The 24955-nt window shown below is 52.4% G+C and overlaps 3 protein-coding genes across 10 annotated transcripts; 2 read left to right on the forward strand and 1 right to left on the reverse strand.

The window, feature by feature from the left end:
• Positions 1-1460: 1460 nt before the first annotated feature.
• Positions 1461-4767, reverse strand: PSME2 (proteasome activator subunit 2). 2 transcript variants are annotated; one of them, XM_054449000.1, is made up of 11 exons: positions 4631-4767; positions 4304-4336; positions 3806-3868; positions 3475-3561; positions 3339-3369; positions 3154-3251; positions 2498-2566; positions 2290-2357; positions 2072-2126; positions 1681-1767; positions 1461-1585 (listed from the first exon to the last, which is right to left on the reverse strand). In XM_054449000.1, the coding sequence occupies exons 1-11, from the start codon at positions 4676-4678 to the stop codon at positions 1505-1507; spliced, it is 720 nt and encodes a 239-aa protein (XP_054304975.1). In that variant the 5' UTR covers positions 4679-4767; the 3' UTR covers positions 1461-1504. The 2 variants fall into 2 exon arrangements, with proteins under 2 accessions (XP_054304975.1, XP_063507558.1); XM_063651488.1 differs by lacking the exon at positions 4304-4336 and having other exon boundaries at positions 4631-4751.
• A 38-nt stretch (positions 4768-4805) lies between these two features.
• Positions 4806-18759, forward strand: RNF31 (ring finger protein 31). 4 transcript variants are annotated; one of them, XM_054448958.2, is made up of 21 exons: positions 4806-4914; positions 6071-6217; positions 6355-6510; positions 6739-6798; positions 6898-6973; positions 7507-7684; positions 8159-8546; positions 8703-8993; positions 9235-9483; positions 9589-9774; positions 9890-10096; positions 13277-13450; positions 13534-13632; positions 13723-13812; positions 15414-15528; positions 15644-15762; positions 16023-16136; positions 16265-16322; positions 17971-18067; positions 18346-18514; positions 18624-18759. In XM_054448958.2, the coding sequence occupies exons 5-21, from the start codon at positions 6898-6900 to the stop codon at positions 18675-18677; spliced, it is 2664 nt and encodes an 887-aa protein (XP_054304933.1). In that variant the 5' UTR covers positions 4806-4914; positions 6071-6217; positions 6355-6510; positions 6739-6798; the 3' UTR covers positions 18678-18759. The 4 variants fall into 4 exon arrangements, with proteins under 4 accessions (XP_054304933.1, XP_054304930.1, XP_063507553.1 ...); XM_054448955.2 differs by lacking the exon at positions 4806-4914 and adding an exon at positions 5547-5985; XM_063651483.1 differs by lacking the exon at positions 4806-4914 and adding an exon at positions 5547-5985 and having other exon boundaries at positions 8706-8993.
• Positions 18760-18803: 44 nt separating this feature from the next.
• IRF9 (interferon regulatory factor 9) lies at positions 18804-24666 on the forward strand. 4 transcript variants are annotated; one of them, XM_054448973.2, is made up of 10 exons: positions 18804-19441; positions 20248-20428; positions 21064-21247; positions 21479-21609; positions 21977-22055; positions 22159-22230; positions 22710-23051; positions 23153-23279; positions 23943-24058; positions 24218-24666. In XM_054448973.2, the coding sequence occupies exons 2-10, from the start codon at positions 20249-20251 to the stop codon at positions 24349-24351; spliced, it is 1365 nt and encodes a 454-aa protein (XP_054304948.1). In that variant the 5' UTR covers positions 18804-19441; position 20248; the 3' UTR covers positions 24352-24666. The 4 variants fall into 4 exon arrangements, with proteins under 4 accessions (XP_054304948.1, XP_054304950.1, XP_054304949.1 ...); XM_054448974.2 differs by lacking the exon at positions 18804-19441 and adding an exon at positions 19483-19994; XM_054448975.2 differs by lacking the exon at positions 23153-23279 and having other exon boundaries at positions 18807-19441.
• The last annotated feature ends 289 nt before the right edge of the window (positions 24667-24955 follow it).

Below are 24955 nucleotides of genomic sequence, written 5' to 3' on the forward strand. Positions count from 1 at the left end.
AGCGCTAGCCCGTAGCCGGGTGTCCCGGAGCGCTGCGGGCAAAGCAGACCGCCTTGCGCCTATTATGGGATGAGTGGATCTGTACTCTAGATCGGCTCTATCACTTACTAATGGGCCGTGTTGCCTTCGCGACTGCAGGTTTTCTTGCCCTTGGTTTATCTTTTGCCCATGTTCCTTTAAGGATTTAATGAGATATGTATGGGGGCAGCCTTCCAGCCTGTCTAGTGCTTCGCAGCACATTCTTATCTCATATTTTATGACAGGATAAGGCCCTGAATTAAAGAACAATCCCATGGAGTTTATAGCAAGATCACAGCAAAGGAACCCTTGTCTCTACCACCAGCCCAGGGCTGAATCTTGAAAAGCAGAGATAAAGACAGTGATTGACTGAAGAGGGTATGGGGGAGGACAGTAAGAAAAACTTAGATTCATCCTTCCCATAATGTCCTGCGATGTTATTTCCTTCACCACAATACCTTGGAAGCATTATTTTTTCCCCTCCTAGCCTTTAAGAAGGAGTCCAGGCCCGGCGCGGTGGCTCACGCCTTATAATCCCAGCACTTTGGGAGGCCGAGGTGGGTGGATCACCTGAGATCAGGACTTCGAGACCAGCCTGGCCAACATGGCGAAACCCCGTCTCTACTAAAAATACAAAAAAATTAGCCAGGTGTGGTGGCACATGCCTGTAATTCCAGCTACTCGGGAGGCTGAGGCAGGAGAATTGCTTGAATCCGGGAGACGGAAGTAGCAGTAAGCCGAGATCGTGCCATTGCACTCCAGCCTGGGCAACAGAGCAAGACTCCATCTCAGAAAAAAAAAAAGGGAGTCCAATCATTCATCCGTAGTTCTCCATAGTTCTCCCAGTGAAACCTCATTCTCCTTCTAGGCTTTTCCTAAACTGATGAGGATTCTTTCTTTCTTCATTCCTGATGTTGACCACAGAACTTTCCCCTTGTCTATCCAAAGCCTGATTATTCCTATAAGGGCTCTGTGCAAATGCCATCTCTTCCAATAATTCCTGAGACCTCTGGATGAAAATAATACTGTTACATTCCAAAATACAGGTTATCTGCATGGCTGCCATGGCATGTAACAATCCCCACCCTAGGCACTCAGGGTGCAGGACTTGGACTATAAACCCAATGGAGAAGATAGCCCTTCAACCTCTGTGACTTTTCTAAAGCTACTTTCCCCCCTTTTGCCTTAGATGGAAACAGATAAGCAGGAGAAGAAAGAAGGTAAGAGAGATAAGAGGTGACTAGGGAAGGGGAGATGGCACATTGACTACTGGATGAGAAAGGGCCTGAATCCCTTCTTTCTCACAGTCAAGATTACAGTGGGCATCTAAGTCATCTTTGTCTTTGTGACACCCACCCCTTCCCACCACATTCATCTTCAGGCTGGACATAGGTGCCACTCAATAAATGCTTTTTGAATGAATGACACACGCCAGAAGGGAATCCACACAACATATAGATCATTTATTTTCCTTCTAGTCCTGGGTTCAGTACATAGATGGCTTCTCTTCACCCTTTGGGTTGACAATTTTCTCCAGGTTGCTGCTGATGATATGATAAAGCTCAGCCTGGGAGAAGGCCAGAGTGCAAGAGTCAGGTTCTTAGCCAATTCCCTGCCTGCCCCCACTTATCCACCTCCCCTAAAGCCTTACTCCACACTCACATAGAAGGCCCTCAGGTCCAGCACCATGGCCCTGAGCTCCCCATAGGCTGCCTCATCTCGCTCATGCACCAAGGCCCGGTAATCCATCTGCAATGTGGGAGGCAAAGCTGAGTCAGTCCCATGGGAGGCTGGGACATGAGTCTGGTTTCCTTTTATAGGAAATAGGTTAACTTGAGAATGAACCCCTTCTTAGCACCAAGAAATAGGATCCCAAAGGACTGAGCAGAGAAAAGGGTCAAGGTCATTGAAGCCCAAACCAGTTTTTTCTAGGCAATGCTTTTAGCTTAATATTCTCCACATTGGGAAAGTCACAAACAAGACAAGGAGGACTTCTTCCTCCACACCTCCTCATCCCACCCCCGGCTAAAAAGCTGGTGGACTATCCACTCACTACATGAGTCTCCTTGGAGGCCTTGGCCACAGCATCCCCACGTTCTGAGAAGTACCTGCCAGAAGCAAGGGAATACCACAGGAATGAGTGTTCAGGCAGATGTACTCCCTCAGACCCTTCCCAAAGTCTCCCATCATCCTGATAGGGCTGCCCAGCTTTGGGGGGTCCCAAAGAAATGCTCCTACTGCCCCCAATGCTGGTCCTCTAGCTGCCCTCACTTGGAAATGGTTGTCTGGAAAGCTTCCACTTTGGTCTTGACAGCATTCACCCTCTCCAGCACCTTTTCCTGTGGTGACACGGGAGGCAAAGACAACACTTCATGTCCTCCCCATTTCATACACTATCTTCCTCCTCCTCCTGGTTCATGTCTAGCTCACCCCCTGAGGCTCTCCCCACTCTAAGTATCTTCAGTTACCCTTTTCTTACCTGGATTGCTACCCCAAAATCATTTCCATCTTCAATCTTGGGGATCAGGTGTTGGATCCATGTAATCACCTGTGTTAAGAGGTATCATGTAAGAATCATTCAACAAACATAATGAGTTCTTCCTATTACTGTCACTTCCTAAAAAATAGTTATATTTAATTGGGTACATATTACGTACCAGGTACTGCGCCATGTATTTCTTTCATTTAATCATCGCAGCAACCTTCAGAGATATGTATTTATTGTACCCATTTAACAGATGAAAAAACTGAGTCACAGAATGTCTAAGTGACTTACTTAAGGCTACCAGCTAGGTAACTGATAGAATCACGATTTGAACCTAAGCAGTCTCTCTCTAGGGTCCAATCTTTTGAAACAATTCACTCACTATATCATACCACCTCTACTATGAACCCAATACAGCAGTAGGTTCTGAGGTTACAGAGTGGATACTGCACAGTCTCTAATTTTGGGGTACTGTTGTGGTAAGAGAGGTCTAACAGAACGAGGAGAACAAAGGGGATCTAAGCCCAAGGCACAGAAGGAAGTTTTCTTTTTCAGGACTTGGTCTCTGTATGAAGGACTTGTATCTACGGAGGAGTCCAGGGCCTCACCTTGTGTCTTCTCTTTCTGCTTCCCCCATTTCCCAGGCTTACCAGAATGCATTTCTCTTTGAGAGTCCAGACTTCTGGCTTAACCAGGGCAAGCAGGGACAGGACTTTCTCATTCCCAGGGAGAAATCCACACTTAGGGACTGTGAGAAAGAGGGGATTCAGGCCCTTTCTCATCCAGTAGTCAATGTGCCATCTCCCCTTCCCCAACCACCTCTTATCTCTCTTACCTTCTTTCTTCTCCTGCTTATCTGTTTCCATCTAAGGCAAAAAGGGGGGAAAGTAGCTTTAGGAAAGTCACAGAGGTTGAAGGGCTATCTTCTCCATTGGGTTTATAGTCCAAGTCCTGCACCCTGAGTGCCTCACCTCATCATCCTTGGGTGGAGGGTCTGGGATGGGGATGTCCAGTGGGGCCCGGAGGGAAGTCAGGTCAGCCACATTGAGGGAGTCCTCCTGCACAGAGCTCACTGTCAAGGGCTGCCCAGCCTCTTCCCTTCATCCTAGGTCACAGCCTTCCCTCCATACATCCCACTTGCCCTCTGCCTCCCAACCTAGGCTCATGCCTCACGCCATCCTAATGTTCCTAATCCACTATTTGAAACTATTCTCTGCATGCTGAATCCAGTTGTTAGCTAGAGAGGGTGGGCAAAGGGGATAGAGGACATGGGATGGGGCAGAAGGGGCCCACACTACTCACTTGCAAGAGCTGATTCAGGTATATGATTTTCTGTGGCAAGAATCTGTAGAGGAATTCCTCCGCCTGTGGGTTACATTGCAAGGGAGGGGAATCACAGAATATGCTCAATGAGATGTCTGACAAATGGAACTGGAAGGGCCTTTGGAAATCACTGGGTCCAAGACTTGCAAATGAGGACACTGAAGACCTGAAAATGAAAGGACTTGCCCAAGCTGGTAAGTGGCAGAACCAAGGTTAGGACTGTGATACTCCTGCTTTGGAAGCCATGGTTTTTTTCCTCCACATCAAAAGAGGGGAGAAGTGCCAGAAGTCAGGAGAGTCATAAGAAAGGTCAGATTAAAGGTAGCTATCAATAATTCCGGGGTTACTTTGGGTGAAGGCTTGGTAAGGGAAGTAGGGTTGAGTCTAGGGTGACTTGGGGGGGTCATTCTGAGAGGCTGTTATCCTCAAGTATTGGTCCAAGATTCTGGGTCAAATCGCTCAAATCCAGAGACTTACCTCCTGGAAAAGATTCTGCCTGAAGACTTCCACCTACACAGAGAGCAGTACCCGGATGTTGGTTAAGGGTCTGGGTTGTCAAAAGCTTCCACCCACAACAGGGTGCCCTCGAACTGTGGCTCAGGCCTTTCTCACCACAAACTAGTTTTCCCTGGAAGCTCCTGCTCACTGCAGTCAGAGGGCAGGAATCTGGGAATCCCCGAGAAGTGAAGGCACTAGCGAGATTGGGGGAGTTCTCTGGCACTGCTTTGGTCCCCTGAACCACCCAGCTTGGCCTCCACCCAAGAGGGCTCTATGACCCCTTCCTGGCCTCCGATTCCCCATTACCTGTTTGCGGGCTTCCCCGCTCAGGCGCACCCCACACGGCTTGGCCATGCTGCTTCAGTCGCTAGATCTCTGGTCTCCCGGCTAGTCGCCCGGGCTTTCGCTTTCACTCCCCAGGTCCAGGCCCGCCCCCCTCAACCCCGCCCCCTTTCTTCTTTCCGCCCCCCTCCACCCCCTGGCAGGCCGCAAGCAGTAGGTAGCCCCTCAGCCATTCCCAGCCAGTTGCCACTAGGAGAGGCGGTGCTGGCTGGGTCAAAGCCCAGGGGCTGCCCGAGGGAGGGGCTACGGTGAGTGGGACCGCGGAGACTGGAGCGGGGGCTGTCCCTCGGAGAGGGGCGGGGCTTATAGCTAGGGCCAACGGGAAGTCCAGGGTTGGGGTAAGAGAGGTGGGAGTATGGCAAAGGGGGTATTCAGTGGCGGGGCTCTCCCAAGAAGGCTCGACCGCAAGTAGCGGACGGAGAGATCAGAGCGAGTGGGAGGGGCAGCCAGAGGGAGCGCCTGGGGTGGAGAAGGACTAGCCGCTCTTAGAAGGGAGCGGGCAGGGGTTGGGTGAGGGTCTTCCCTCTGCCTTCAGGACAGACCGGAGATGGGGCGGGACTCGCTCGAGAGGGGCTAGGGCCGGCCAGAGTCGGTTCCCCTGCAGGGTGGGACTTCCCCGGTGAGGCCCGGAGCGTACCGGACTGGTCCAGCTAGAAAAAGAAACGTTTTGAGCTGAATAGGATAACCCCGCGCCTGGGGCTATCCGGAAGGGGCGGAACCAGGTTGGGGGAAGGCGGGGAAGAGCGCTTGACTGAGAGAAGATGCTGGGGCGCTCTGAGGGAGGAGCCAAGAGCCATTTGCCTTCTCATTGGTTGGGACCTGGCCCTCCCTCTTGGCCACGCCCCCTGGTTTCCTGACACTGCTCCAACCTTAACCTTAAGCCCCGCCCGTTCCTCCGAAATTGGGTCGCAGTACCACCCTCTCTCTTAGTACTTCCTGTTCTCGGCTAACCCTGGCGCTGGGCCGGGGGCTGGAGAGTGACCGTGGTCTGAGTGACCTGGGGCGGCTGCGCGGGCTGGGGTGGGCCTCAAAGCCGGGCACCAGACGGGAGGGGCGGCGCTCGGGCCGCGCGCTGCCCGCGCCGGGTCCCGGCGGGCGGCGAGGCTGGGGCTGACTCCTGCCTCAGGATGCCGGGGGAGGAGGAGGAGCGGGCCTTCCTGGTGGCCCGCGAGGAGCTGGCGAGCGCCCTGAGGAGGGATTCCGGGCAGGCGTTTTCCCTGGAGCAGCTCCGGCCGCTACTAGCCAGCTCTCTGCCGCTAGCCGCCCGCTACCTGCAGCTGGACGCCGCACGCCTGGTCCGCTGCAACGCTCATGGGGAGGTGAGGCCCGGCCCCGCTTGGAAGGGGGACACCAGGGCCTGAGGCCCAGGCCACGCTCACACCTCTCTGCTCTCCTTGCTCCCAGCCCCGAAACTACCTCAACACCCTGTCCACGGCCCTGAACATCCTGGAGAAATATGGCCGCAACCTTCTCAGCCCTCAGCGGCCTCGGTACTGGCGCGGCGTCAAGTTTAATAACCCTGTCTTTCGCAGCACGGTGGATGCTGTGCAGGTGAATCCCCTGGCCTTATGGGAGAGGGGGCTGGGGTTTGTCTAGAAAAGGCCTGAGGTTGTGCTGAATGGGAAGGGGTCCAGTCCTACTAGGCAGGAAACCTCCTAGGTGGGTGACTGGTTGTGAATGTGTGGCAGGGGGGCCGAGATGTGCTGCGATTATATGGCTACACAGAGGAGCAGCCAGATGGGTTGAGCTTCCCGGAAGGGCAGGAGGAGCCAGATGAGCACCAGGTTGCTACAGTCACACTGGAAGTACTGCTGCTTCGGACAGAGCTCAGCCTGCTATTGCAGGTGAGATGCTCCTCTAGTCTTGATGGACTTATGCACCAGGGCTGGGGAGCCCAGCCTAACTCAAGTAAGTCTGAGGACCCCCGTGCTGCTGAACTATGGGCATAGTTCAGCATTCTGGGAGCTCCGGGTACTGATTTTCCTTCTGTGAATGTTAAGGGACCAGGGCTTAGAGGGAGGGCTTTGTTCTAGGGGTCTAGGTGGAAACCGTTTTTATCTGTATTATTGCAGAATACTCATCCAAGACAGCAGGCACTGGAGCAGCTGTTGGAAAACAAGGTTGAAGATGATGTAAGGAAGGCAGGAAAGGGGCTGGTGTACAAAGGAAACAGGAATTGTGAGACTCTGTGTCCCTAAACCCTTGTTCATTCCCTGCCCTTTCTTTTTCAGATGCTGCAGCTTTCAGAATTTGACCCCCTATTGAGAGAGATTGCTCCTGGCCCCCTCACCACACCCTCTGTCCCAGGTATTATTGGTCCTAAATTGGGGACCAAGTAGGAAGCTATACTGATGGAAATTTGGGATGCTCCTCCGTCTTCTTGGTTATCTTCCCTTGTGTTTGTTTGTTTGTTTTGAGATGGAGTTTTGCTCTTGTTGCCCAGGCTGGAGTGCAATGGTGGGATCTCCGCTCACCGCAACTTCCACCTCCCGGGTTCAAGCGATTCTCCTGCCTCAGCCTCCCGAGTAGCTGGGATTACAGGCATGCGCCACCACGCTTGGCTAATTTTGTATTTTTGGTAGAGATGGGGTTTCTCCATGTTGGTCAGGCTGGTCTGGAACTCCGGACCTCAAGTGATCCACCCACCTCAGCCTCCCAAAGTGCTAAGATTACTGGCGTGAGCCACCACGCCCGGCCTCTTTGTCTTTTAAAAGAGATTAAAATTGTTTCCTTGGGTCCAGATGTTTAAAAAGTAGTCTTGTGATTTGCCCCCATCCACAGCAGATTCAGATGTAACCTGGTCTTTTTTGGAAAGATGTTCCATCTCTCCTGCTCTCCAGGCTCCACTCCTGGTCCCTGCTTCCTCTGTGGTTCTGCCCCAGGCACACTGCACTGCCCATCCTGTAAACAGGCCCTGTGTCCAGCCTGTGACCACCTGTTCCATGGACACCCATCCCGTGCTCATCACCTCCGCCAGACCCTGCCTAGGGTCCTGCAGGGTACCCACCTGAGCCCCAGGTGAGAGGGCTTCTCTTCTGGGTGGGAGTGAAATTTAGAAAACTTAAGATCACTTGATTGACTACCTGCCAGTTTCTGTGCTAAAGACTGTTTAATAGAGGACAAGTAGCCAGTCAGAACCCTGAAGGAGATAATAGACATACACATCAAGCAGGTAGCAATTGCAGTAACCCAGGTTGTTATGGTAATACGTGGTTTGCAACCTAGTCTGAAGGGTCAGCTGAATCAGGCGGCAATATTTTAAACACCTAGTGTAGGTCAGGCCATGTGTTAGCAGTATCTACTAGGAAGAAGTGAGCTTTAAGCTGTCATGTAAATGTTGCATAGGCTATGGATATAAGAGTATTCGAGACGGACAATGTGTGCAAAGGCCAGTGACATGTGTTGTTACCCAGGAAATGGGGAATGCTTAGAGGTGAGGGATCCAGGCACCAGGTGCCACTTCAGCAGGCCATGTCTGCTTTTCCATTACAGTTTACCTGCCTCAGCCCAACCACGGCCCCAGTCGACCTCCCTGCTGGCCCTGGGAGACAGCTCTCTTTCTTCCCCTAATCCTGCAAGTGCTCGTTTGCCCTGGCACTGTGCTGCCTGTGCCATGCTAAATGAGCCTTGGGCAGTGCTCTGTGTGGCCTGTGATCGGCCCCGAGGCTGTAAGGGGTTGGGGTTGGGAACTGAGGGTCCCCAAGGAACTGGAGGCCTAGAACCTGATCTTACACGGGGTCGGTGGGCCTGCCAGAGCTGTACCTTTGAGAATGAGGCAGCTGCTGTGCTATGTTCCATATGTGAGCGACCTCGGCTGGCCCAGCCTCCCAGCTTGGTGATGGATTCTCGAGATGCTGACATTTGCCTGCAACCACTTCAGGTAACCTGTTCCTGGCCTTCCCAGCTCTTTATCGTGTGTTACCTCAGGCATTGTCTTCCCTATCCCATGTTTTCCTTCAGTTCCTCCCAACTCCCTGTATTTCTATTGTGAACTTCAGCCAGCCAGTCAAAGGGATAATTCTCTCTGCCTTCCCAGCAGGGGGATGCTTTGCTGGCCTCTGCCCAGAGTCAAGTCTGGTACTGTATTCACTGTACCTTCTGCAACTCGAGCCCTGGCTGGGTGTGTGTTATGTGCAACCGGACTAGTAGCCCCATTCCATTACAACATGCCCCCCGGCCCTATGCCAGCTCTTTGGAAAAGGGACCCCCCAAGCCTGGGACCCCACGACGCCTTAGTGCCCCCCTGCCCAGTTCCTGTGGAGATCCTGAGAAGCAGCGCCAAGACAAGATGCGGGAGGAAGGCCTCCAGCTAGTGAGCATGATCCGGGTAAGGACTGGGTCTGGGATGAGGTAGGGCTGAGCTGGTGTGGGAAAGGAGATGCTGCAGGTGGTTAATAGTTTCTGTGAATCTTGTCATTGTTAGCAGCAGCTGCCTGTTACTGAGGCAGTTACCATGCTGTACACTGATGACATGATCCATATGTCTGAGCTGAGCCACTGTCACCATCTTAGTTCAGGCTGAGGGTGGGTGAAGGGTGCCCCTCCTGATGGGCGGGACTGTTCCTTAGGAAGGGGAAGCCGCAGGTGCCTGTCCAGAGGAGATCTTCTCGGCTCTGCAGTACTCGGGCACTGAGGTGCCTCTGCAGTGGTTGCGCTCAGAACTGCCCTACGTGCTGGAGATGGTGGCTGAGCTGGCTGGACAGCAGGACCCTGGGCTGGGTGCCTTTTCCTGTCAGGAGGCCCGGAGAGCCTGGCTGGATCGTCATGGCAACCTTGATGAAGCTGTGGAGGAGTGTGTGAGGACCAGGCGAAGGAAGGTATCAGCTGTGCTGAATATGGGATAGGGTTGAGAGTCTGCATGTCTCACACTCTCCCTTGCTTGCTTTCCCACTTCATTCCCCCTCGCCACTCCCATCTTGCAGGTGCAGGAGCTCCAGTCTCTAGGCTTTGGGCCTGAGGAGGGGTCTCTCCAGGCATTGTTCCAGCACGGAGGTGATGTGTCACGGGCCCTGACTGAGCTACAGCGCCAACGCCTAGAGCCCTTCCGCCAGCGCCTCTGGGACAGTGGCCCTGAGCCCACCCCTTCCTGGGATGGGCCGGACAAGCAGGTGCTGGGAGGAGGCAAGAAGCCCAAGGGTCCACCTAGAGGAGCAAGAGGGAGCGGAGGGGAAGGGTCCCTGGAGTCTGACAGCACTTCCCCCCTCCACCTGAATCACATTGCAGAGCCTGGTCAGGCGGCTTTTGGCAGTCTACGCACTCCCCAGCTGGGGCCGGGCAGAGCTGGCACTGTCACTGCTCCAGGAGACACCCAGGAACTATGAGTTGGGGGATGTGGTAGAAGCTGTGAGGCACAGCCAGGACCGGGCCTTCCTGCGCCGCTTGCTTGCCCAGGAGTGTGCCGTGTGTGGCTGGGCCCTGCCCCACAACCGGGTAAGTCCCTCCCCATGGTACCTGGTCCAAGAATTACTCTATTCTTTTGGACCCCCATCCTACCCCAGTCCCCATCTCTGATCCTGTCTTCTGCTCTTCAGTTGCCCATATACCCCTGAAGGCTCCTGGGAGGGGGAGGTCAGGAATAGGCTTATCTCCTCCCTTTTAAAACAGTGTTCTATTATGGAAATTTTCAAACATGCAATAGTAGAGAAATTATACTACATTGTATAACAAATTCCCATACCCCCCTGCAACCCCTCCACTTCCAGTGTATTCGTCATCAAGCTTCAGCAATTGTCAACAAACATGATCAGTCTTTATTTCACATATATACACAGATGGTTATTTTGATATCAAGTATCAGGCACAATATAGTTTATAAATGCTTCAGTATATATCTCTAAAATGTAAAACTTTATTTATTTATTTATTTACTTATTTATTTTTTTTGAGATGGAATTTCACCCTTGCCCCCAGGCTGGAGTGCAATGGTGCGATCTCGGCTCACTGTAACCTCTGCCTCCTCCAAGCAATTCTCCTGCCTCAGCCTCCTGAGTAGCTGGGATTACAGGTACCCGCCACTACACTCGGCTAATTTTTGTATTTTTAGCAGAGACAGGGTTTTGCCATATTGGCCAGGCTGGTCTCGAACTCTTGACCTCTACGATTATTTTAAATACAGAGTAAAACTAAAATAAAACACATACAGAGCTAGTCTGACTACTCTGATCTAGAGTACGTGGAGGCTCAGGAACTAAGAAGGGCTTATTCCCATAAACTGGATATTTGCTGATGTTAAAGAATTACCAGGCTGGGCGCGGTGGCTCACACCTCTAAAGCCAGCACTTTGGGAGGCCAAGGCAGGCCGATCATGAGGTCAGGAGATCGAGACCATCCTGGCTGACACGGTGAAACCCTTTCTGTACTAAAAATGTAAAAAATTAGCTGGGTGTGGTGGCAGGCGCCTGTAGTCCCAGCTACTCAGGAGGCTGAGGCAGGAGAATGGCATAAACCCAGGAGGCGGAGCTTGCAGTGAGCGGAGATTGCGCCACTACACTCCAGCCTGGGCAACAGCGCAAGACTCCGTCTCAAAAAAAGAAAAGAATTACTGTTCATTTTTGTGTGTGTGTGTGTGACAGTGCTACTGTGGCTATGTTTTCAAAAAGAATTTTGCTGGGCATGATGCCTCATGCCTGTAATCCTAGCGCTTTGGGAGGCTGAGGTGGGAGAATACCTTGAAGCCAGGAGCTAGAGACCAGCATGGGCAACATAACAAGACCCCCATCTCTAAAAAAATAAATAAAGGGCCGGGCGTGGTGGCTCACGCCTGTCATCCCTGCACTTTGGGAGGCCAACATGGGTGGATCATGAGGTCAAGAGATTGAGACCATCCTGGTCAACATGGTGAAACCCCGTCTCTACTAAAAATACAAAAATTAGCCAGGCGTGGTGGCGTGCACCTGTAATCCCAGCTACTCAAGAGGCTAAGGCAGGAGAATCGCTTGAACCTGGGAGGTGGAGGTTGTAGTGAGCCAAGATCGTGCTGCTGCACTCCAGCCTGGGCGACAGAATGAGATTCCATCTCAAAAAAAAAAAAAAATTAAATTAAAAAAAATAATAAAATACATAAATAAAGTTGGCCAGGCACAGTGGTTCATATCTGTAATCCTAGCACTTTGGGAGGCTGAGGCAGGTGGATCACCTGAGGTCAGGAGTTAGAGACCAGCCTGACCAACATGGTGAAACCCTGTCTCTACAAAAAATACAAAAATTAGTCGGGCGTGGTAGTGGGTGCCTGTAATCCCAGCTACTTGGGAGGCTGAGGCAGGAAAATCTCTTGAACCTGGGAGACGGAGGTTGCAGTGAGCCAGGATCGCGCCGCGGCACTCCAGTCTGAGCGACAGAGTGAGACTCTGTCTCAAAATAAATTAAATAAATAATTGTAGAATCTACAGGAAGTTTCAAAAATAGTGCATAGAGTCCCGTGTACTTTTCACTAACCTTCACTCAGCGATGACATTTTTTTGAGACGGAGTCTCGCTCTGTCGCCCTGGCTGGAGCGCAGTGGCGCAGTCATGGCTCACTGCAACCTCTGCCTCCCTGTTCAAGCGATTCTCCTGTCCCAGCCTCCCGAGTAGCTGTGATTACAGGTATCTGCAACCATGCCCGGCTAATTTTTTTTTTTTTTTTTTTTTTGAGACAGAGTTTTGCTCTTGTTGCCCAGCCTGGAGTGCAATGATGCGATCTCGGCTCACTGCAGCCTCTGCCTCCCGGGTTCAAGTGATTCTCCTGCCTCAGCCTCCTGAGTAGCTGGGATTACAGGCATGCACCACCACACCTGGCTAATTTTGTATTTTTAGTAGAGATGGGTCAGGCTGGTCTGGAACTCCAGACCTCAGGTGATCCGCCTGCCTCAGCCTCCCAAAGTGCTGGGATTACAGGCATGAGCCATGGTGCCTGGCCTAATTTTTGTATTTTTAGTAGAGACAAGGTTTCACAATGTTGGCCAGGCTGGTCTCGAACTCCTAGCCTCAAGTGATCCGCCTGCCTTGGCTTCCCAAAGTACTGGGATTACAGGTGTGAGCCAGTGTGCCCGGCCCCCAGTGGTGACTTCTTATATAATTATAGTACAATATCAAGACCAAGAAATAAGACATTGCTACAATGTTAGCTATACTACAGGTCTTGTTCATTTTTCACATGGATGTGCCGCTGTGTGTATGTGTGGTTCTATGCAGTTCTGTCCCACATTTAGATGCATATAACCACCACCATAATCAAGATACAGATTGTTTCATCACCACAAAGGAACTCCCTCATGTACCTCTTTAGTTATACCCTTCTGCCCCCACTTCTAGTCACCTGGCAAGCGTGAATCTGTTCTCCACCTCTATAGTTTTGTCATTTCAAGCATGTTATTTGTATATTTAATGGAATATGAATGTTTTTATAGGCACTTTTGCCTTTACCTTAGGTGTCACCATTGTCTATTTTCTTCCACCCGACTGTCTTCAGATGTTTAGGTTGCCTGCCTGGCCCCTGCTGGCACTTGAGGTTGTTAACCCTGCCCAGTTGTTAATTAGACCCTGATTTCTTAGTGGACACCTGGCCACTGCCTCTTCCTAGGCTGGCAGCTGTGGCTTCTGACCCCCTCCCCTCCAACCCCTCACCCTCCAGATGCAGGCCCTGACTTCCTGTGAGTGCACCATCTGTCCTGACTGCTTCCGCCAGCACTTCACCATCGCCTTGAAGGAGAAGCACATCACAGACATGGTGTGCCCTGCCTGTGGCCGCCCCGACCTCACCGATGACACACAGTTGCTCAGCTACTTCTCTACCCTTGACATCCAGGTACTGCAGCCCCTCTAGGACTCAGGTACCCTGAGCTTTGAACAGGAACCCTCCCACCCACCACCTCTGCATCCTGTCCCTAGCTTCGAGAGAGCCTAGAGCCAGATGCCTATGCGTTGTTCCATAAGAAGCTGACCGAGGGTGTGCTGATGCGGGACCCCAAGTTCTTGTGGTGTGCCCAGGTAAGTGGCCTGCCCAGGGGAGCTACTGTGGAGGGGCAGGGGATGGTTCCAGGTCAGGCCTTCGATAACTTTATGCTCTTGCACTTCCAGTGCTCCTTTGGCTTCATATATGAGCGTGAGCAGCTGGAGGCAACTTGTCCCCAGTGTCACCAGACCTTCTGTGTGCGCTGCAAGCGCCAGGTGAGGCACATTCATCCTTTCAGAAATACTTGCTGAGCTACTGCCAGGTACTGTGTGTGTTAGACTCAGGGGAGTTTATGTACTGGAGAGCAAAATAGACATGAGCTCTGAGGTCAGAAGAGCTTACAGACTAGTCAGAAAGACTAGGCACAAGGAGGAAGGGAAGCAGAGGGAGGGAGGAAATCGGGAGGGAAAGGAAAGGGGAGGAGGAAGAAAGGAAAGAAAGTAAGCCAGAGGAACTAATTATACATAGGCGTAAGTTCTATGAAGAAAACAAACAGGAACCTGAGATCAGGGTAACAGAGTGGACCTACTTAGGGTAGAGAGGTCAGACAAGTCTTCCCTAAAATGGTTTAAGCTCAGGCCTAAACATTAAAAAGAAGCCAGCCATGCAAAGAGCATTTGGGAGAGAAAGAACAACACATGGAAAGGCCAGAGTCAGAAAAAAGTGTTGTATGGCTGGAGCCTGGAAAGCAAGGCGGGAGTGGCAGGTGGTCAGAGAGAAGCCAGCTGCCAGGTCTGGAGAGCCCTGGAGGCCAAGTGAGGCAGGCGTCCGTCCGCCTTCATTCTGAGATAAAGCAAGGGTGATACTATCTCATTTATCTTTCGTTTATTTATTTATTTATTTATTTTTAGAGACAAGAACTCACTCTCACCCAGGCTGGGGTCCACTGGTGCAGTCACAGCTCACTGCAGCCTCCAACTCCTGGTCTCAAGTGATCCCTCGCCTCAGCCTTCCAAAGTACTGGCATTACAGGCATGAGCCACTATGCCCAGCCACATTTATCTTTTAAGAAGTGTAATATTTGTCTAGGCATGGTGGCTTCCGCCTGTAATCCCAGCACTTTGGGAGGCCATGGTGGGTGGATCACTTGAGGTCGGGAGTTCAAGACCAGCCTGCCCAATATGGTGAAACCCCGTCTCTACTAAAAATACAAAAATTAGCCGGGTGTGGTGGCATGTGCCTGTAATCCCAACTACTCTGGAGGCTGAGGCGGGAGAATCACTTGAACCCGGGAGGTGGAGGCTGCAGTGAGCCAAGATCACGCCATTGCACTCCAGCCTGGGTACAGAGCGAGACTGCGTCTCAAAAAAAAAAAGAAGTGTAATATTTGATACGAAAAAAAAAATTTCATCTGCATCATCTCAGAAACAAAGTGAACACCTGAGACTACCACAGAACCAAAACACCACCAATACTGTGGAAGCTACCTGACTCACAGTTTTGAAGGCCTTTTGACAGCCATGGGGAGAATTGACCCTAGGGGAGCAGGAATGGGAAACAGAGAGACTAGTAACCGAGGCAAGCAATTGAGGCAAGGTCTGATGGTGGCCTGGAGTGAAGTGGTAGCAGTAGGGATGAAGGAAAAAGGGATATGGTTGAGATGGTCTGTGGGGTGGAAACAAGGCAAAAGGAGTGTGAGGTGGTAGGAGAAAATGAAAGGACCAAGGATGGCCTCTCATTTTGAGATCTGAGCAAATGGTAGGTGGCAGTGACATAAACCAAGCTGGGGAACCACTGGATGTGAGTGGAGGGGCCAGCAAGAAGGGCCAGGGGATGGGATAGAGCTCCCACGTGAAGCCTACTTTCCCTCCGGCAGTGGGAGGAGCAGCACCGAGGTCGGAGCTGTGAGGACTTCCAGAACTGGAAACGCATGAACGACCCAGAATACCAGGCCCAGGGCCTAGCAATGTATCTTCAGGAAAATGGCATTGGTAAGGCCGCCCTACTTGGCCTGTTTGCTCAGAAGCCTGTCATTGCCAGCAGCTCTCTTCCTGAGGAACTTGAGTTGCGGTGGCAGCGCCAGCCCTGACCTCTTGTCCTTTGCAGACTGCCCCAAATGCAAGTTCTCATACGCCCTGGCCCGAGGAGGCTGCATGCACTTTCACTGTACCCAGTGCCGCCACCAGTTCTGCAGCGGCTGCTACAATGCCTTTTATGCCAAGAATGTGAGCCCAGAGAGCTGGGGAAGGGATGGAAGGGTGGGGGGGCGCCATTGGCTTTGAGAGTCAGAGGCTATTAAGGAGTGGCCCCAGGGAAGAGAAGAGGTCAATGGGATGTAAAGCACAACTCTCTATCCCCTTACCCTTTGCTTGCTCCTCCAATGTCTCCATCTCCCCTCACCCTTACACCCCTCACGCAGGGGTTCCTGAGAGGCCAGGACCCCAACAGTCTCCAACTTCCTCTCTCCCATCTGGGTTTCTGCCAGAAATGTCCAGAGCCTAACTGCAGGGTGAAAAAGTCCCTGCACGGCCACCACCCTCGAGACTGCCTCTTCTACCTGCGGGACTGGACTGCTCTTCGGCTTCAGAAGCTGCTACAGGTCAGAGGTGGCCAGGAGAGAAGACGGCCCAGGGTGGGCAAGAATGGAAAAGGCTCCATGCTAGGAAATGCAACAGGGACTTGGCATCAAGGGGAATGTAACACCCATCTGTCTCTCCTCCTCCTCAGGACAATAACGTCATGTTTAATACAGAGCCTCCAGCTGGGGCCCGGGCAGTCCCTGGAGGTGAGTGTTAGGACAAGCCTTTGAGAAGAGGAGATGGTGTGCTGGGCTCCCACCGTGTGATGGGTAAAGGGGAGGCTTGGGTCTGGGGTCACTTGTTGCATGCCCTTTGGCAGGTTAATTGAGACCCCAGGCCTTGTTTCTTCCGCTGTAAAATGGGGGTAGTATCCACCTTGCAGCTGAGCCATTTTACATAAGACATCTTTAAAGAACCTGGTACCCAAGAAGGCATTAATACTAATTTTCTTCTCCCATTCCCAAATGATCATAATTAATTAATTAACTCAATGAGTGTTTAATGAGACCTGCTAGTTGCAGGGCACTGTTTTAGTTTCCATGAGGGCAACAGAAAGGTGTTACATATGGTTCTAACCTCTTTCACTTCTTACAGTGTAGACAGAGGTAAGTCTACAGTCCATACCACCCTGAACGTGACTGATCTTTTCTGATCTTGGAGGCTAAGCAGGTTCGGGCCTGGTTAGTACTTGGATGAGAGATTGGCTGGGAATTCCAGGCGCTATAGGTTTTAAATTTATTTTTTAAAAAGTAGAGGTGGCCGGCCGGGCGCATTGGCTCATGCCTGTAATCCCAGCACTTGGGGAAGCCGAGGCGGGTGAATCACGAAGTCAGATCGAGACCATCCTGGCTAACACAGTGAAACCCCATCTCTACTAAAAATACAAAAAATTAGCCGGGCGTGGTGGCGGGCGCCTGTAGTCCCAGCTACTCGGGAGGCTGACGCAGGAGAATGACATGAACCCGGGAGGTGGAGCTTGCAGTGAGCAGAGATCGCAGCACCGCACTGCAGCCTGGGCAACAGAGTGAGACTCCGTCTCAAAAAAAAAAAAAAAAAAAAAGTGTCTGGGCGCGGTGGCTCACACCTGTAATCTCAGCACTTTGGGAGGCCGAGGCAGGTGGATCACCTGAGGTCAGGAGTTCGAGACCAACCTGGCCAACAAGGTGAAACCCTGTCTCTACTAAAAATACAAAAAAACTAGCAAGGTGTGGTGGCAGGCACCTGTAATCTCAGCTACTCGGGTGGCTGAGGCAGGAGAATCACTTGAACCCTGGAGGTGGAGATTGCAGTGAGCCAAGATTGCGCCATTGCACTCCAGTCCAGCCTGGACAACAAGGGTGAAACTCCATCTCAAAAAAAAAAAAGAAAAGAAACAGAGGTAGCCAATAGCCAGGAGTGGTGGCTCACACCCATAATCCCAGCGCTTTGGGAGGCTAAGGCAAGAGGATTACTTGAGCCCAGGAGTTTGAGACCAGCCCGAACAACATAGTGAGACCCTGTCTCTATTTTAAAAAAAAAAAAAAAAAAAAAGGTAAGACCTTCACAGAATAAGTTAACTAGTCAAGAGATAAATAACAACCAAAAAAAAAAAAAAAAAAACCATCTCAAGAGGGTATGTGTTTATGAGCCAAAAGCCAGCTTGGATAAAAGTAGGGACAAGGTCCCTGCCTCTGTATCAGATGGTCTGCCGTTGACGGCACCTCTGAGTACCCACCAGCACCACTGGGAAAGCAGGAGTTGCTGTGCTCAGTCCCTTCCTTGGAGGCTGCCTTCCCTGCCTTGTGGATATCCCAGTTCTGGAGCTTTGTGGTCATTGGCCTCCCAACAGAGGCTCCCTTCTTCCCTCGCCTTTAGGCGGCTGCCGAGTGATGGAGCAGAAGGAGGTTCCCAATGGGCTCAGGGACGAAGCTTGTGGCAAGGAAACTCCAGCTGGCTATGCCGGCCTGTGCCAGTGAGTGCCAGCAGGACATGGGCATGGTGTTGGGCAGTGGGTAGAAGTGGGGAGGGCATGCCCAGGCAGTAAAATGGGTCCTTGGGAGCAGTAGGTCTTGCAGTGGGTGGGAGGGAGGAGGCTTTCTGGGCAAGGGCATGGGTAGATAGTAGCAGGCAGTGTGGGCACAGGCGGGTTGTTAATCTTGTTCGTCCACGTGTCTCAGAGTCCAGCTGTGTTAGACACACTCAGTTAATATTAGCCAACAGAACAAACATTCTGCTCCCTTTTCTCCCCAGGGCACACTACAAAGAGTATCTTGTGAGCCTCATCAATGCCCACTCGCTGGACCCAGCCACCTTGTATGAGGTGGAAGAGCTGGAGACGGCCACTGAGCGCTACCTGCACGTACGCCCCCAGCCTTTGGCTGGAGAGGATCCCCCTGCTTACCAGGCCCGCTTGTTACAGGTATAGCCTCCACCTAGCCTCACCTCTTAACCCACCCTACAGAAGTCACCTGGTGCTGACTGTGTCTGAGCTCCAGGCTTCCAGTATCATTACCTTCTCTCTCCTGCAGAAGCTGACAGAAGAGGTACCCTTGGGACAGAGTATCCCCCGCAGGAGGAAGTAGCTGAGGGCAAGGGTCCCGATGAGGGTCCCATGGCCTACTCCCTCAGGAACAGCTCCAGCACCAATAAAGAGGCATCTTACCACCCAGGCTTCTTGGTGGTCCTTCTTCCTGGTGCCACCATCTAGGGGCACCAGGGAAAGAGCGGGATGAACAGAGCTTTGCTGAAAAGGGCCCCCTGCAACCTAGTGCCTGACCCTCCCTGGACTCAGGACCAGGAAGGAGTTGACACCCTGGATGGTCAAGGGAGGCCCTCCCCATCCAGCAACCTGGCCTGGGCTTCCTCCCTCCCTGCCTCCTTTCTTTCTTTCATAGAATTTGACTGGTATTTGAAGTCACCCAATATGTATCAGGTGGGCACTGTGGGGGAACGCAGATGCACAGGTGTACACAGCAATGCAGAGGTCCCAGGCCTGACTCCAGGAAACTGGCCTCCCTGGGGAAGCCACAGTGTCACCCAGAGGTCAGATACAAGCAAGAGTATCTGAGGGAGGAAGGGGAATGAGCCAGGCTGGAGCTGAGGCGGCAGAGCAGGGCCCCCCCTGCTGTGACAGTGGCATCCTGATAGTGAGATGCTCAGATGCTGCTGCCCTCTAGTGGCCGCCAGCTCCCTGCAACAGACCACGTGATTTCTGGGAAAAGGCCCTCCCTGGAGGAGAACTGAAACTTAGGGTGGGGACTGTAGAAAGGGGCGGAGAGATCAGCCGCCCAGCCAGGAGTTAAGCTGAGGTCGTCTGAGCCCTGCGACAGCCTGGACAGCAACTCAGGTAAGATCAGCCAAGGATGGGAGTCAGCCTGGGATCTAGGGCTAGAAAGTCCAGCCAGATTGAGGGTAGGGGGTCCTAGGGGTCCCTCTTTTAGACTGAGGGATAGACAGAAGATCTCTAAGTCAGGAAGTGGGAGATTCAGCCTGAGAGTGAGACTGACAAGGGCCAACACCCCAGAACCTTGTAGGCAAAGGTCAGGAGGACCTACTGCTGGATTGTTCAAGGAAGAAGGCTCATGGCCCCAGCCTCAGTGGACCGTTTGTTTCCTTGCCATCTGGCCCTGCCCACTTCTGCTGCAGCTCCACCCCCACCCCTACTTCCTGCCCCACCTACTCCTGGGGCCGGCAGGGGGTGGAGGTCAGAGGCTAGGCTGTGTAGGCTGTGGGGCAGTGGGTGAAGAGCCTGATGCATCTCAGCAGAGCCTACCTCTGCTGATGCTCGGGAATCTAGACAGGGCTTGTCACCAGGAATAATCACCAAAGGAATTCTTTCTTAAACAATACATTTCTGAAAAGTCCTAAAATTAAGACCAGTGCCCAAGGTTTCCTTCCAGGTATCACAGCTTAGAATGCTAAAAACAATGTTTTGGGGGGTTTTGTTGTTGTTGTTGTTTTTTGTCATTGCTAGTGATGGCAGAAAGGAAACAATTCTGTCTCATAGAGTGTTGAAATGTGTTTAGAGCTAAAAGAAGATGGATGGGATCTCTGGGACCTGTTGCCAGAATCTAGTCTCAATGGCCAGGGTCTCAGGAGATGTTCCTTCCCAAAGTGTCAGTTCTGATGCTTCCTGCTCCTCTTATCCCCCAGGATGGCATCAGGCAGGGCACGCTGCACCCGAAAACTCCGGAACTGGGTGGTGGAGCAAGTGGAGAGTGGGCAGTTCCCCGGAGTGTGCTGGGATGATACAGCTAAGACCATGTTCCGGATTCCCTGGAAGCATGCAGGCAAGCAGGACTTCCGGGAGGACCAGGATGCTGCCTTCTTCAAGGTGAAAGGGCCTGGAAACCACTGTTCCTCTGCGTGAGGGATGGTGTATACACTGGTACACTCACCCTCGAGCACTTGCGTCTGCCTGGGTTTCAGATAAGGGACAGATTGGAGAGGAAAACTAGCTGCATCATTTGCAGAGTCGAGTACAAAATGAAAATGTGGAGGCCTTGTTCAAAAATTTTAGGGATATTGGCCAGGCAAGGTGGCTCACGCCTGTAATCCCAGCACTTTGGGAGGCCAAGGCGGGTGGATCACGAGGTCAAGAGATCAAGACCAGCCTGGCCAACATGGTGAAACCCCGTCTCTACTAAAAATACAAAAATTAGCTGGGCCTAGCGGCGCATGCCTGTAGTCCCAGCTACTCGGGAGGCTGAGGCAGGAGAATCGCTTGAACCAGAGAGGCAGAGCTGTAGTGAGCTGAGATCGCACCGCTGCACTCCAGTCTCGCGACAGAGCGAGACTGTCTCAAAAAAAAAAAAAATTTCCAGGGATTTCAAGATGGCAACGCAGAGCACAGACCCTGCATAAATTCCCTTCTGAGCTCAGAGCTGTACGCCTGTAAAGCCAGTCCTGTTGGAGGGGCAGGTGGAGCCTGTAACGCACTGCCTCTTCTTCCCTTGCTTTCTTTCCTAGGCCTGGGCAATATTTAAGGGAAAGTATAAGGAGGGGGACACAGGAGGTCCGGCTGTCTGGAAGACTCGCCTGCGCTGTGCACTCAACAAGAGTTCTGAATTTAAGGAGGTTCCTGAGAGGGGCCGCATGGATGTTGCTGAGCCCTACAAGGTGTATCGGTTGCTGCCACCAGAAACCGTCTCTGGTAAGTTTGCCCTTGTCCAACCACTCCTAGACTCAGCAGACTGGGGAGGAAGGATAGATGTGCGGGCTTTCCCCAGGCTTCTCATAGCTCTGCCCTGTCCATGCTCTTGTGGGGCTGCAACCCAGGTTTCCCTTCCTAGACCTGCCCATCCTTCACTGCCTCAGACCTCTCCTTTACCCTCTGTCCTTGCTCAAGACCCTGACCTTTCTCTGTCCCTCAACAATTCCACAGGCCATCCAGGGACTCAGAAACCACCATCAAAGCGACAGCACAGTTCTGTGTCCTCTGAGAGGAAGGAGGAAGAGGGTGCCATGCAGAACTGCACACTCAGTCCCTCTGTGCTCCAGGACTCCCTCAATAATGTAAGAGATGGAGAGGGAACTGGGTGGGCCTAAGGGCAGGACAGTAACTAGAGGGAGAGGTGGGCCAATGAAAGACACTGTGTCTTGGGAGGCCGAGGCGGGCAGATCACTTGAGGTCAGGAGTTTGAAACCAGCCTTGACCAACATGGTGAGACCCCGTCTCTACTAAAAATACAAAAATTAGCTGGGTGTTGTGGCATCTGCCTGTAATCCCAGCTACTCAGGAGGCCGAAGCAGGAGAATCGCTTGAACCTGGGGGCAGAGATTGCAGTGAGCCGAGATCGTGCCACTGCACTCCAGCCTGGGTAACAAGAGCGAAACTCTGTCTCAAAAAAAGAAAAAAAAAAAAAAGACACTGTGTCCGCAGGAGGAGGAGGGGGCCAGTGGGGGAGCAGTCCATTCAGACATCGGGAGCAGCAGCAGCAGCAGCCCTGAGCCACAGGAAGGTACCACCTGCCCTGCCTCTTGTGTCGTCCCCCATGCCACACCCTCTGGCCCAAGACTCCCCAGTCCCACTCTGAATGACCAGTGCCTTTGCTTCCCTTCCAGTTACAGACACAACTGAGGCCCCCTTTCAAGGGGATCAGAGGTCCCTGGAGTTTCTGCTTCCTCCAGAGCCAGGTACGTGGCATTTCTGACTTTCTCCTGTGCCCTGTGCCCCTGAGGTCTTCCACCTTTGACTATGCATGCATTATCTAGTCAGTCAGGGCTTACAGCAAACTGTGCCCACATTACCATAGCCCAAGGCACTGGTTTCTAGGTGGCGAGAATTCCGTATGCCTGGCCAGACTCCATAAAGCTTGCTTCCCAAAAATACCACCGTATACGCTCTCCTGGAAATCTGCATTGAGACATTGATTTCACTGGGCCAAACAGAGGCCCAATCTCAAGGGACCTTCTAGTAAACTACAAGCCCCTCAGCATTGAGCCCTGAGGCCTCATGGTGAATCACATACTAGCTACTTGCCTGAGTGATAGGAAAATCTGAGAGGAAGCCCCCTGGCTGGTGTGGGGAGGGGAGGTGGAGCTGTTCCCCTGGGGAGGGGCTGCTGCCAGCCTGCATGCTCCTCCAGCACCAGATAGGGCTATTCTATCCCCAGACTACTCACTGCTGCTCACCTTCATCTACAACGGGCGTGTGGTGGGCGAGGCCCAGGTGCAAAGCCTGGACTGCCGCCTTGTGGCTGAGCCCTCAGGCTCTGAGAGCAGCATGGAGCAGGTGCTTTTCCCCAAGCCTGGCCCACTGGAGCCCACGCAGCGCCTGCTGAGCCAGCTTGAGAGGGGCATCCTGGTGGCCAGCAACCCCCGAGGCCTCTTCGTGCAGCGCCTTTGCCCCATCCCCATCTCCTGGAATGCACCCCAGGCTCCACCTGGGCCAGGCCCGCATCTGCTGCCCAGCAACGAGTGCGTGGAGCTCTTCAGAACCGCCTACTTCCGCAGAGGTGAGGCTGTTCTCTCTGGGCACCTGAGCTCTCATCCCCTACCTCTTAGTACCCCCTGGGCCCAACTTGGTGGGTCCTGCCACCTCCCTATCTGCCAGCAGATCCTCCATGTAGCCTATGCATGGCACTCCTGCACTTGTGTGTTGCACATCCTGTGTGGCCATATGCCCAGCCTGGCAGCTACCTGGCAGCTCTCCTCCAGCCAAGACAATGGAAGCGGTGGTTCAGGTAGAGCCCAGCACAACAGTGTCATATCTTGGAGAACACTATCACACTGAAGCATGCAGTCACTATGTGAAGGTGCACAGAAGAATTGGCACAGAGATTTTGAGCCTCATGGCCTTCCCCTACATACACGGATTTGGGAGAGCTGGCACACATCACACACTCTGGCCCTGGCTGCACCGTCTCTACCACACTCCAGGCATGCCTTGGGGTTGTGCTTCTCTCCCATCCAATTCCAGCTCCTACTCAATTCTAAACCTGACCTTAAGAGTGGGACCAGGTGTATAGGGGGTGCAGAGTGTGGGTGTTCCCAGGGCCATGGGTACCCTAGCACTGGGAGGATGTAAGCAAGTAGCAAAGGTCTGGGCACATCTGTGTTAGCAGCCAGGGCTGCTGCCTGGGAGGACTCTAAACTCTCCCAGCAGAGAGCTTGCCGGGCTGTGCTATGATCTGCTACTTCTAAGCACTTACTTGAGGCAGGGGCACCCTTTCCTATTTGCACATGGGTGAGTAGCACTTAGTTCCAAGTACTTCTGACCTTGCAGCTCCTGCTCTGGCAAGACCCCCTCCTACCTGTCTCCATCATGGGTTCCTCACTATTGCCTCCCTGCCTGTGGCCCTCTCTCTTCTTTTTGTTCTTCCAACCCTTGACCCTTTCTCTTTCAGACTTGGCCAGGTACTTTCAGGGCCTGGGCCCCCCACCAAAGTTCCAGGTAACACTGAATTTCTGGGAAGAGAGCCATGGCTCCAGCCATACTCCACAGAATCTTATCACAGTGAAGGTGAGCTCAGAGCAGGGGTAGAGTACCCATCTAATGAGAGCAGGGATAGTGGTGCTCCAGGAGACAAAGGGGGTCTCCCAGTGGGGAAGGAGCTCCTGGGGGTGGTGTCTGTCCCTGATGCACTCACTGAGATGCTCTTCTCCATCTCTTCCAATACAGATGGAGCAGGCCTTTGCCCGATACTTGCTGGAGCAGACTCCAGAGCAGCAGGCAGCCATTCTGTCCCTGGTGTAGAGCCTGGGGGACCCATCTTCCACCTCACCTCTTTGTTCTTCCTGTCTCCTTTGAAATAGACTTATTCTTCACACGATTGACCTGTCCTCTTTGTGATAATTCTCAATAGTTGTCCGTGATAATTGTGTCCTGAAAATCCTTGCACACAGTGGCTGGTGGAGAACTCAAGGCTAATTTTTTATCCTTTTTTTTTTTTTTTTTAATTTTGAGATATACACCCTCTTTCATCTGTAAGGGACTAGGAAATTCCAAATGGTGTGAATCCAGGGGGCCTTTCCCTCTTCCCTGACCTCCCAACTCTAAAGCCAAGCACTTTATATTTTCCTCTTAGATATTCACTAAGGACTTAAAATAAAATTTTATTGAAAGAGGAATCAGTATCTGATTTTCTGGGAGAAGAAGGTAGCAGTGGTCACAGATAGAGATGTAAACTTAAGAGTGGGGCACTGGGGTTCTCTTCCTGCTGACATCTCCAGCCTCTTTCCTCTCCTCTGCCCACAGGTTCTGGCTAAGATGCTGCTTGGGCCCTGTGGGTCCTGGGCCTGGCACTCTACAGAGGTACCCTCTGGGCAGATAAGATTAGGGTGTGGGTTGGGCACCAAGCCTTCAGCCAGGCACTATAGCCACCAACTTCACATGGTAAAGTCTGGGCTCCACAGTTCT

This window comes from Pongo pygmaeus, chromosome 15 (genome assembly GCF_028885625.2).
Source record: "Pongo pygmaeus isolate AG05252 chromosome 15, NHGRI_mPonPyg2-v2.0_pri, whole genome shotgun sequence".
Taxonomy (NCBI): Eukaryota; Metazoa; Chordata; class Mammalia; order Primates; family Hominidae; genus Pongo; species Pongo pygmaeus.

Excerpts from the sequence above, each read along its gene's own strand:
- RNF31 (XM_054448955.2), top strand. The coding sequence starts at position 5,794 with ATGCCGGGGGAGGAGGAGGAGCGGGCCTTCCTGGTGGCCCGCGAGGAG. Across the intron at positions 9,775-9,889 it reads GGGATGGGCCGGACAAGCAG|AGCCTGGTCAGGCGGCTTTT; the intron begins GTGCTGGGAGGA and ends ATCACATTGCAG. Across the intron at positions 10,097-13,276 it reads GGGCCCTGCCCCACAACCGG|ATGCAGGCCCTGACTTCCTG; the intron begins GTAAGTCCCTCC and ends CTCACCCTCCAG.
- PSME2 (XM_054449000.1), bottom strand. The coding sequence starts at position 4,678 with ATGGCCAAGCCGTGTGGGGTGCGCCTGAGCGGGGAAGCCCGCAAACAG. Across the intron at positions 2,127-2,289 it reads TTCCAGACAACCATTTCCAA|GTACTTCTCAGAACGTGGGG; the intron begins GTGAGGGCAGCT and ends TGCTTCTGGCAG. Across the intron at positions 1,768-2,071 it reads CCTCCAAGGAGACTCATGTA|ATGGATTACCGGGCCTTGGT; the intron begins GTGAGTGGATAG and ends CCCACATTGCAG.
- IRF9 (XM_054448973.2), top strand. The coding sequence starts at position 20,249 with ATGGCATCAGGCAGGGCACGCTGCACCCGAAAACTCCGGAACTGGGTG. Across the intron at positions 20,429-21,063 it reads AGGATGCTGCCTTCTTCAAG|GCCTGGGCAATATTTAAGGG; the intron begins GTGAAAGGGCCT and ends TTTCTTTCCTAG. Across the intron at positions 24,059-24,217 it reads AGAATCTTATCACAGTGAAG|ATGGAGCAGGCCTTTGCCCG; the intron begins GTGAGCTCAGAG and ends CTTCCAATACAG.